At 44.9% G+C, this 12,368-nt stretch overlaps 1 protein-coding gene across 1 annotated transcript in view; it reads right to left on the bottom strand.

Moving 5' to 3' along the window:
• SCTR (secretin receptor) overlaps positions 1–12,122 on the bottom strand; it is a 28,614-nt gene extending 16,492 nt beyond the window's left edge. Inside the window, exons 1-2 of the mRNA XM_077829942.1 lie at positions 12,078–12,122; positions 7,589–7,715 (exon numbers count right to left, since the gene is read on the bottom strand). Coding sequence (XP_077686068.1) covers positions 7,589–7,715; positions 12,078–12,122 — 172 coding nt within the window. The remainder of the gene's footprint in view (positions 1–7,588; positions 7,716–12,077) is intronic.
• Positions 12,123–12,368: the final 246 nt, after the last annotated feature.

The following is a 12,368-nucleotide window of genomic DNA, read 5'->3' as shown; positions in this document are numbered from 1 at the left end:
CCTGCACCCGTCCACATGACGAAGCCCTTTTTTTTTTACTTAAAGGGCTCTTAAAATCAATTTCCTTACTACACCCCCAACAAGTGGATTAGTGCTGAAATCAGCCTTGCCGGGTCGAATTTGGGGTACTGTGGACGCAATTAGACGGTATTGGCCTCTGGGAGCTCTCCCAGAGTGCTCCATTGTGACCGCTCTGGACAGCACTCTCAACTCAGATGCACTGGCCAGGTAGACAAGAAAAGGCCTGCGAACTTTTGAATTTCAATTTCCTGTTTGGCCAGTGTGGCAAGCTGCAGGTGAGTGCAGAGCTCATCAGCAGAGGTGACCATGCAGAGCTCATCAGCAGAGGTGACCATGATGGAGTCCCAGAATCGCAAAGAAGCTCCAGCATGGACCGAATGGGAGGTATGGGATCTGATCGCTGAATTGGGAGAGGAATCCGTGCTATCAGAACTCCGTTCCAGTTTTCAAAATGCCAAAACATTTGTCAAAATCTCCCAGGGCATGAAGGACAGTGGCCATAACAGGGACCCGAAGCAGTGCCGCGTGAAACTTAAGGAGCTGAGGCAAGCCTACCAGAAAACCAGAGAGGCAAACGACCGCTCCGGGTCAGAGCCCCAAACATGCCACTTCTATGATGAGCTGCATGCCATTTTAGGGGGTTCAGCCAGCTGTGTTGTTTGACTCCTCCAATGGATATGGAGGCAACATGGAAGCAGGTTTTGGGGACAAGGAAGATGATGATGATGATGAGGAGGTTGTAGATAGCTCACAGCAAATAAGCAGAGAAACTGGTTTTCCCGACAGCCAGGAACTGTTTCTCACCCTGGACCTGGAGCCAGTACCCCCGAGCCCACCCAAGACTGCCTCCCGGACCTGCCAGGTGGAGAAGAGACCTCTGGTGAGTGTACCTTTTAAAATAGTATACATAGTTTAAAAGAACGCATGTTTAATGATTAATTTGCCCTGGCATTCGCAGCTCTCCTGGATGTACTCCCAAAGCCTTTGCAAAAGGTTTCTGGGGATGGCAGCCTTATTCCGTCCACCATGGTAGGACATTTTACCACTCCAGGCCAGTAGCACATACTCGGGAATCACTGTAGAACAAATTGCAGTGTATGTTGGCTGGCGTTCAAACAACATCCATTCTTTATCTCTCTGTGTTATCCTCAGGAGAGTGATATCATTCATGGTCACCTGGTTGAAATAGGGTGCTTTTCTTCAGGGGACATTCAGAGGTGTCTCTTCCTGCTGGGCTGTTTGCCTGTGACTGAACAGAAATGTTGCCTGCTGTTAGCCATGGGGAGGGGGGGAGGCAAAATGTGACCTTGGAACGAAAGCACATGTGCTATGTATGTAATGTTAACAGCAAGGTTTACCGTGAAAGAGTGTACCCATTGTTCTATAAAATGTGTCTTTTTAAATACCACTGTCCCTTTTTTTTCTCCACCAGCTGCATATGTTTCAAGGATCACAGGATCTTCTCTTTCCCAGAGGCTAGTGAAGATTAGAAGGCAAAAAAAAAAAACCACACTCGCGATGAAATGTTCTCTGAGCTCATGCTGTGCTCCCACACTGACAGAGCACAGACGAATGCGTGGAGGCAGACAATGTCAGAGTGCAGGAAAGCACAAAATGACCAGGAGGAGAGGTGGCGAGCTGAAGAGAGTAAGTGGTGGGCTGAAGAGAGGGCTGAAGCTGAAAGGTGGAGGCAGCGTGATGAGAGGAGGCAGGATTCAATGCTGAGGCTGCTGGAGGATCAAACTAATATGCTCCAGCATATGGTTGAACTGCAGGAAAGGCAGCTGGAGCACAGACCGCCACTAGAGCCCGCGTGTAACCAACCACTCTCCTCCCCAAGTTCCATAGCCTCCTCACCCAGACGCCCAAGAATGCGGTGCGGGGGCCTCCAGCCACCCAGCCACTCCACCCCAGAGGATTGCCCAAGCAACAGAAGGCTGGCATTCAATAAGTTTTAAAGTTTTAAACTTTTAAAGTGCTGTGTGGCCTTGTCCTTCCCTCCTCCACCACCTCTCCCAGGCTACCTTGGCAGTTATCCCCCTATTTGTGTGATGAATTAATAAAGAATGCATGAATGTGAAGCAACAGTGACTTTATTGCCTCTGCAAGTGGTGATCGAAGGGAGGGGAGGAGGGTGGTTAGCTTACAGTAAAGTAGAGTGAACCAAGAGGCGGGGGGTTTCATCAAGGAGAAACAAACAGAACTTTCACGCCGTAGCCTGGCCAGTCATGAAAATGGTTTTCAAAGCTTCTCTGATGCGCACCGCGCCCTCCTGTGCTCTTCTAACCACCCTGGTGTCTGGCTGCACGTAAACAGTGGCCAGGCGATTTGCCTCAACCTCCCACCCCGCCATAAACATCTCCCCCTTACTCTCACAGATATTGTGGAGCGCACAGCAAGCAGTAATAACAGTGGGAATATTGGTTTCGCTGAGGTCTAAGCGAATCAGTAAACTGCGCCAGCGCGCTTTTAAACATCCAAATGCACATTCTACCACCATTCTGCACTTGCTCAGCCTGTAGTTGAACAGCTCCTGACTACTGTCCAGGCTGCCTGTATATGGCTTCATGAGCCATGGCATTAAGGGGTAGGCTGGGTCCCCAAGTATAACTATAGGCATTTCAACATCCTCAACAGTTTTTTTCTGGTCTGGGAATAAAGTCCCTTCCTGCAGCTTTTGAAACAGACCAGAGTTCCTGAAGATGCGAGCGTCATGTACCTTTCCCGGCCATCCCACGTTGATGTTGGAGAAATGCTCCTTATGATCCACTGGTGCTTGCAGCACTATTGAAAAGTACCCCTTGCGATTTATGTACTTGCCAGCTTGGTGCTCCGGTGCTCCGGCCCCACCACAGTTAGGGAATCCCATTGTAGCAAAGCCATCCACTATGACCTGCACATTTCCCAGGGTCACTACCCTTGATACTTGCTATCACTTGCATCACAGCAGCCCCCACAGTAGCTTTGCCCACTCCAAATTGATTCCCGACTGACCGGTAGCTGTCTGACGTTGCAAGCTTCCACAGGGCTATTGCCACTCTCTTCTCAACTGTGAGGGCTGCTCTCATCTTGGTATTCATGTGCTTCAGAGCAGGGGAAAGCAAGTCGCAAAGTTCCATGAAAGTGCCCTTATGCGTGCGAAAGTTTCGCAGCCATTGGGAATCGTCCCAGACCTGCAACACTATGCAGTCCCACCAGTCTGTGCTTCTTTCCTGGGCCCAGAATCGGCATTCCATGGCATGAACCTGCCCCATTAGCACCATGATGCCCACATTGCCAGGGCCCGTGCTTTGAGAGAAGTCTGTGTCCATGTCCTCATCACTCTCGTCACCGTGCTGATGTCGCCTACTCCCCCGGTTTTGCTTTGCCAGGTTCTGGTGCTGCATATACTGCTGGATAATGTGCGTGGTGTTTAATGTGCTCCTAATTGCCAAAGTGATCTGAGCAGGCTCCATGCTTGCCGTGGTATGATGTCTGCACAGAAAAAAGGAGCGGAACGATTGCCTGCCATTGCCCGGACGGAGGGAGGGGCGACTGACAACATGGCTTACAGGGTTGGCTTACAGGGAATTAAAATCAACAAAGGGGGTGGCTTTACATCAAGGAGAAACAAAAACAACTGTCACACAGAATGGCCCCCTCAAGGATTGAACTCAAAACCCTGGGTTTAGCAGGCCAATGCTCAACCGACTGAGCTACCCCTCCCTCTGGTATTTCAGGCAGGGTTGAATCTCTGTTAAAGTTTTCAAGGTGCCCCTGACAGATCTCACCAAAACAATTGTCAGCCGTTTTTTCACGGAGGGGGGATCAAATGAATACAAAACAAATCTGGTCTATTTCTTGTTTTGATCCACTCCATCTATCTTTTACATCTTTGGCTGGCAGCAGACAGTGCAGTAGGACTGCAAGCCATCCACATCTCCTGCCTGCTCACCAGAAGATGGTGCAATAGGACTGCCGGCAGGACAAAAGAGAATGACCTGGTTGAGTCACTCCTATTTCAGTCCCTGTGCCCATATCTGCCCAGGTGCTCCTGACCGACCTTACCAAGGCGGCCAGCAGTACCTCAGACATGATGACGATGATTTTCAGGCCTATTGCACCATGTGCTGCCACAAGGCAATGGGTTGCTGCTGCTGTTTAGCAATGCAGTATCGCATCTGCCAGCACCCAGGAGACATACGGTGACAGTGAGCTTAGCTGGCTCCATGCTTGCCATGGTATGGCGTCTGAACAGGTAACTCAGGAAAAAAGGCGTGAAACGATTGTCTGCCATTGCTTTCATGGAGGGAGGGAGGGCCTGATGACATGTACCCAGAACCACCTGCGACAATGTTTTTTGCCCCAACAGACATTGGGACCTCAACCCAGAATTCCAATGGGCGGCGGAGACTGCGGGAACTGTGGGATAGCTACCTACAATGCAACACTCTGGAAGTCAACACTAGCCTCGGTACTGTGGAAGCCCTCCGCCAAGTTAATGCTCTTAATGCACTTAGAGCATTTTGAGTGGGGACACACACAATCGACTATATAAGAATGATTTCTAAAAAACCGACTTCTATAAATTCGACCTAATTTCATAGTGTAGACATACCCTAGATGTAGCTGGCCAGCTGAGAAGTGCCTCTGAAAGACAGTATCTCTCGCTGCAGTAAAGCTGGCATACAGGCTCCTGTGGCAACTACCATCCCGACCCCAGCATAGGAGGCATGTCAGAGTGAGGGCAGAGCACCGCTGCATTCTGCTGATTCTCAGCTGGTGTATGCTCTTTGGGACAATAGCCAACTAACAAAAATTAGAGCAGCCCCTAAACTGCTCTGAATTATGCCAGAGGGAATAAAGATCCCAGTTCCCTAATAATCTCCCTCCCCAGTCACTCTCCTGCACCAAGCACATTCCAGGCAAGAAAGAATCTCTCCCCCCACCCATAAACTGGAGTGTAAAAAAGAGTATTATGGTAATTAAGGGTACGCCTACACTGGAGATGTAATTTCTAGCTTGGGTACATACAGGTGCTAGCTTTGACCTAACTAGCATGCTCAAAATAAAAATGTAGCTGTGGTGATGTGGGCAATGGGCTGGGTTCGCCATCCCGAGTACAGCCCCACCTTGGAACACAGGTACTTACTCGGGCAGCTAGCCCCTCACCGCCGGCGCCACTCTGGCTGCACTTCTATTTTTAGGGTGCTAGTTCCATCAAAGTTAGCACTTGTATGTCCACCCGAGCTGGAAGTTGCGCCCCAGCTCCAGTGTAGACGCACCCCACTGGTATTTGAGTGTAACACTCCTCCCTTAAACCATGGTGGGAAAATCCAAAGGGCTCCTTTTATTCACATAGTAATCTACAGAGCACGGCCTTTCGCTTAGATGTTTTGTGCCTGATTCTGGCACAGCCCTAACATCACAGAAATCAGCAATGTGCAGAGCACCGTTAACTAATCCTGTTTGTTTGGGCTTTTTTAATGGATGTTAGTCATCAGAAGGCATGCATGTCCCCTACGGAAACTCTTTCTGTCCCCCGTCCCAATTCCACGCCCAGCTGCTCCCTCATTCGCCAGGTAGAGCTTTTGCGGAGGGGTCCAGGGTAGGTATACAAGAGCAGGGGAAAGAGATGGGGGAGCCACACTCTGCCTAGCTGTCTTCGTCTTTCCTGCATGCTTACTCCTATTATGTCTACCACAGGTTGTCCAGGGGTTGGTTCCTCGCTGCACCAACCTGAGGATCACTGCACGTGTATTTCTCCGCACAAGTGTCAAGCATAAAAGCATGCAGATAACAAAAGCAAGAAGCCATTAGTGCTGGCAGGTTCCCACAACTTCAGCCTTTGCTGAATGTAATTTAAATTAACCTCACCGATATTAGAAGCAAAAGGCCGCAGCTCTATTTACATAAGACACCAAAGTAATAACAAACCATCATTAAAACACGAACAGAAGGCAGAAAATACTGCTCTGTAGTTCAACCACTGTTCTGAAGTCATTACCCAGGAAAACACACTCACTTGCCTGGGTTTTCTCTCCCACTCTAACGGGTGACTGATCATTCCTATCAGAGAGTCTATGGACTTATGGGAATTGCTTTATTCTGACTCCCATTTACAAAGTTACACCAAGGGTTGAATGTGGCCCTTTGTTTTTAACTGGTTTCTTCACAGTTGTTTTTCCAGTAGCAAATCCCATGTGATGATTTCCAGTAACAACTAGAGATGGGCCAAGGAGGCAGTTTTCAGCTCTGGATCCAGGGTAGGTTTAGACTAGATTTTGGGATTCAATTTGGAGACTAAATCAATATTAGGTTTTGGATTTAATGGAACCAAAATCTTTCAAAGTATCCTCATAGGCTTTGGTCCCCAAATGCAAGACTTCCACCCTTTTGGGCCAGACGAGAGGCAGGTTCTCAACTCCTCTAGAAATCAGGCCCTGAGCATCTTACTCACTGGGACAACAAAAATGGAGGCACTCCAGATTAGCGGTGCTTCTGAACATTTAGGTGTGTAAACGTCTTTGGGGCTCTGTTTCCTTACCAGCAAAATAATAATAAGAGCACTTACTTATATGGCAGGGGGTTGTGAGACTTAACTCATGAATGTGTGTGTATGGTGCTTTGAGATCCTCTGATGGATCAAAACCAATGAGAGGATGGAGTGTGAAAATGCAATCCCTGCTCCTAACCACTGTCCTCTTCAATTGCTGGCAAATATGGCCAACCAAATATGAAACAAGTGACCTAATATTCAACTACAGGGAATGTCTTAGGGGAAAGGAAACCTATTGTGCTTCCATGAGACACAGCATGAGGACTCTGAAAAATTAGATTGTGCCATAGATTAAGTCCTCCGGGAAGCATAGAGATGCCACACTTCTTGTACACCCTTTATGCATCCATTTACTTTGTCTGTGAGGCACTGCACGCTGTGTAATAAAAGCAACAAAGTAGCCGAGGGCAGGCTTGGTCACAGGCTGGGGCTGGAGAGTGGTAGGGGGTTTGTTACCCTATTTCTGTACACAGTTTCCTTCCTAACGAAGGGTTTCTCTTAAGACCTGTCTGCTTGTTAGTAAGATACCACTTGGACAAACCACAGTGAGGTCCTAAGGAGCAGGGTTGGGGCTATGATCAGATGTGTTGTAGGCAGCTGTTCATATCTACCAAGCAGATCTCTGCAGCACTGTACTTCATCCTTGGGCTTCCCTGAGTTTTCGCTCATCCTAACCAGCTGAGAGTTCAAGCTGCCTTCCCTCGACCAAGGGACATAATCATAAAACGAGGGTAGGGGAACTAAACACCCAACAAAGTGGGGCAAGGAAACTGCTTTGGACTTAACTATCTTGAGTAGCTTTGTATCATCTGCAAATTTTGCCACCTCACTGCTTGTACTCACGCTAAGGGCAAAAATCTGCTCTGAGAGCCACACGACAGATCTTGACTAATATTCTGTTCTCCCTATGGGTCAGCACTCCCATATATTTTCTATGAGAGTTTAAGCCTATAGAGAGGAACAGTGTTAGAGCTCATATCCACGGTGATAATCTGAGGTTAGAATTTTCCCCATAGATCCACCATTTACCTGAATTCATGAACTGGTCATTTTCAGATGATCTGTTCTGTTCTTCCTGGGACAGCATCTCAGCACAGAGTTCTTCTTCCTTCCTCAGGACAATCAGCAAGTCACATACTGGTGGGGTAGCCTTGATCTGCAAATTTTGAAAAGAAGTTGAGATGTTTGACTTTTTCTCTTGAAACATTTGCCACCCACAAAACTCTCCTTACACTAACGCTGTCTACGCAGCCCCATCATCTGATTCTGCATGACATTTCCTTAAAACAGAGCATATAAAAATAAACTTTTTATTTAATAGTATACAACCACTTTTTGATTTACAGTGGGCCTGCTCCCGCGTATTAACATCAATGCATTCAAGTTTTGGCCTATTATTACTCTAAATACTGTATGAGGAGCCCAGTTGTGTTCTGTTACACTGCAAAAACATCAGTGGGGTCTTGGATTATACTGGTGTAACTGAGTGCTGAGTTTGGCCCTACAGAATACTAGATCACAGAATTGTTGGGCATTCCCTAGGCTAGCCTTTCACTGGCAAAACTAGGCCAAATTCTATTGGTTGTACAAATACAATCCCATGAAAGTCAACACTGCTCATTCATTCAGAAATCTTGCTGCAAATCAGTGAGGCTGCAGGTAGTGACGTGAGCGCATAAGTGCCACTGAGAGTTTTATGTAAAATTCATGGCAGTTTCTCTTTACTAATCCTGTAAATTGACTGAAATGTCAGTCAGCATTGAGAACCTTGAAGGAGAGGATAAGTACCTTGTGCAATAGGATCCATAATAATTTCTAGTGCTGAGTCTGTTCCAAAGAACGGGAGTGAAATCCTGGCCCCCAAGTCTGTTCAAGTCAACAGTTAAACTCCCATTGACTTCAATGGAACCAAGATTTCACCCAAGAATATTTCCTTGATATTTTCTTCCTGAACATAGTTTGTTCTTTTTAAAAGTGGATCATCTCTCATCCAATTGGTCTATTCTATTCAGTATTTCCTTCTTTTCCCCTACCCATTGTGCATCATAATACAGATGGAACCTCTCTAGTCCGGCACCTTTGCGGCAGTCTGAAAGCCCTGGGAGGGAGGAGGAGGAGTTGGTAAGGATGGGGCTGCTGGCGCATGAGAGGCGCGGGGGGAAGAGGGCAAAGGGGGGAGTTTGGTGCCAGTGGATGCTCCACACCCACTAATTTTTCCCCGGGGGTGCTCCAGCCCTGGAGCACCCACAGAGTCGGCGCCTATGCCGGACCACAGAAGTTGCGGACCAGAGAGTGCTGGACTAGAGAGGTTCAACCTGCACAATGAAAGGTCACTCATTCATGTATGAGAAAAAGAACTTTTTGGAATCACACAAGCAGAGAATAGTCACATAAGAGAAAAATAACTATTCATGAAATTGGGGTTTATAAATCATTAGATCTATAACAAAAGCCTTCCAAAAAGAGGAATGCCTTGTTGGATTTAAAAGTGTAAAGAAATCAAATTATAGTCACTATTTTCTGTTGTTAATTATAGATTGCATTCAATCATTTCTGAATTTTGTTAGGTGGCTTTTTTAATAAATGTATTTTTATATGGAAATCAATTACGTTATTAAAGAAGTTTAGTACATTTTCAGGACTTAGCAATACAACCCCAGCAGTCCTGATTAAGATATATTTGTGCAATAGTGTTTCAATTCAATGCAAAACATTAATTAAAAATAGGAAAATCACTAACAAAAACTGTTAAAGCAAGTGGTGAAAATGGCCTAGAATCCTCTAGAGTGGATATTAACTATTCTAGGAATGGGTCAGCAGATACAAAAAATAAATATTAATGACTAGGTTAATGATATTTTCAGAAACAGCATCATTTTTTTTCTTAAAACACCATACATCATCTCTGGGTATCATTTCCTTTAGGTCCCCAAAAAGTTATTTTAGAAATTTTAAAAAATATATATCTTTCTCTGAATTTATATTACACATTATTTTTCTATCCCTAGGATGTTTTTGTCTGCTTTTAACATATGTGTCTGTTTGGCAACTTATTAGGTATCTGGTTTGCCAGAGTAAGTATTCCCCAAACAGCATATGTTGTACATATACAATTTAATTTCTTAAAATGACTGGTTTTGGGGACCAAATCATGTTCATCTTACTTCCATGAGTTGTGTCATTGGCTTCAGTATCGGTAGCTGGATTTCACGTTCAACAGATAGTTAATGAAGAATTCAATTTCTGAGTTACAAACTTTGTTTCCAACTAAGAAGAGGTTCTATTGGGTCTGATCCTTCATTCTTTGATGTCAGTGGAACCGGGAGTATGCAAGGAATGAAGGATCTGGGCACATAGTGGGTCCAGTTCTTCAATGTGCTGAAAACCTCCTGCAATGTCCTGAGCACCCATTAATGCCGTGACCAGAGAACCATACAATTATGGTTTCTAGTGTCTACAGTACACAAGTTCAAAGGAAACAGCCTGATGCTGCATTCCTTATACCCCATTGACTTTGAGCCCATCCAGTTTTCATTTCCTTGTACATTGCCTCTTTTCATGTTAGTGCAGCATGCAGCACACAAGCTTGTGTTTACTGAGGAAAATCAACATTTGATTCCAGAGTTTCTCAGTTGCTTTCCTATCTGCCTTGACTCAAATAACTCCTCCCTCCCTGAGCCTATGTTGTCCCTGTTTGAGGGTGGGGGCTGGGGTCCCAACATTTTCTAAAGGTTCTAAGTTTTAATTTACAAAAAAAAATTTTTTAGTTCTAGTTACGTAGAAAATGTTCCAAATATAAACAGCTCTAATAATTGGGTGTCCTGAATTTACAGAAATCTGCAATTCATGACATTTTCAATAACAATCAAGAATCCTTTTTCAGACAATTTTTAAACTTGTGAAACTATCAGATCTATACATATTGAATGTAAATAGCAGCCATGGCCATATATAGCACATTGAATGTAAAACAAATCAGTATATTGTTATGTTGTATGATAGTTGGGGGGTTTGGTTTCTGGGTTTGAGCGGGACTGAAAGAGAACAAAGGATTCTTGGACATGAGGCACAAAAGACATAGGGAGATAGACGTGGGTGGTTGAAATCACAGAAGAAAGTGGGTGCTTTTGGAGTCCTCTGTAAAACAAAAATCTCGAGTACCCTTGGGCTAGAGCCTAAGAACCTGAAAACAAAAAGAAGAAGAAACTGGCACTACATGAAAAGGATGTTCCCTATTTTTATTGTGGAAGCTGATCGAAAAGCAAAAAGTCAGCAACCTGTATTCATCATGGAAACAGAATGCCTAGATCCAGCTTAATACAGTGGCTCTCCACTTTTCCAGACAACTGTACCCCTTTCAAGAGTCTGATCTGTCTTGCATACCCCAAGTTGCATCTCACTTAAAATCTACTTGCTTACAAAATCAGACATAAAAATACAAAAGTTTCACAGCACACCATTGCTGAAAAATTGCTTACTTTCTCATTTTTACCGTATAATTATAAAATAAATCAATTGGAATATATTGCACTTACATTTCAGTGGATAGTATATAGAGCAGTATGAACAAGTCATTATCTGTATGAAATTTTAGTTTGTACTGACTTCACTAGTGCTTTTCCTGTAGCGTGTTGTAAAACTAGACACATATCTAAATAAGTTGATGTATCCCCTGGAAGACTTCTGCGTACCCTTGGCTGAGAACCACTGGCTTAATCCATTCTCCAGCAACCATGGGCCAAATTCCTGGCTGGTGTAAATAATCTGTTGCATTGACTCCAATAAAATTGTGCTCAGCTCATCTTCACTAGATGGAATAAAATTGTACTCATCTGCACCAGCTCATCTTCACTTACCCTGGGTGTATTCAAGTATTGATTTTATACTCGTTACAAAAAACTGGTGTAAGGTGACCAGTTTGCCATGATTTTGCCCCAGGTTCAGCTATCCTTTGTAATTAGTTGATGGTGAGACACAGGGGTACTGGAGGGTGAATAACGGGGTAAAAACCCAATAACTTTAGGAATCTTATGCTAGGAAACCAAAATATATGTTGTTAAGCATGTCAGGATATTACATTCTTTCAGTCTGAAACAAGTGAGAGGTTAGTAATGCCGAACACATTTTTTTAAATGTATGTTTTAACCAGTTTCCCTTTAACCTTATGGCCCTGGTTCTCAGCTGATGCAGATCAGTATAGCTCCAGTGAAGTTCCTTGGCACTTTATAAACAGTTGCCTTGTAGATAATCACTTTTTCACCCACAGATCTTCAGGTTCTTTACAAAAGTGGGTAAGCATTATACTCCCCATTGAAAAATGGGGAAACTGAGGCACAGAACATCACCATGTCTTTCCAGGGTCACACAGTGAGTCAAGCAGTGGAGCCAGGAATAGAACCAGAACTCCTGTCACCCAGTCTGGTGTTCTCTCCATTAGACTATGCTGCCCCATGGAATGTGTGTATTTATGTCACGTGTGATTCCAGGAACTATAAAATAAGCAGCGGCAAATACTTACAATTAGAGTTGAAAACCAGAAAAGAATCACCAGGATGTGCCACATGGTCAGTTGCTGTCTGTTTCCTTCATCCCTATGCACGGGAGATCATCAGGCTATCGTGCGCTCTCCACTGTAGCTTTCTTGGTCCCTTCAGTTTCTTTCACATAGTTCATTTTCCTTCTGGTCTCCTGGCTGGAATTAACTTTTATCATCCTGAGCCAATGCTCCTCTCCTGCTGCTGAACCCTAGACAGAATCAGCAATGACAGCAGCACCCCCAAACTCTCCTCCTGCTTTGCAGCAGGATCCT

Source organism: Eretmochelys imbricata, chromosome 11 (genome assembly GCF_965152235.1).
Source record: "Eretmochelys imbricata isolate rEreImb1 chromosome 11, rEreImb1.hap1, whole genome shotgun sequence".
Taxonomy (NCBI): Eukaryota; Metazoa; Chordata; order Testudines; family Cheloniidae; genus Eretmochelys; species Eretmochelys imbricata.
The sequence above is the reverse complement of the archived record's forward strand: the minus strand, read 5'-3'. Positions and strand labels throughout refer to the sequence as shown.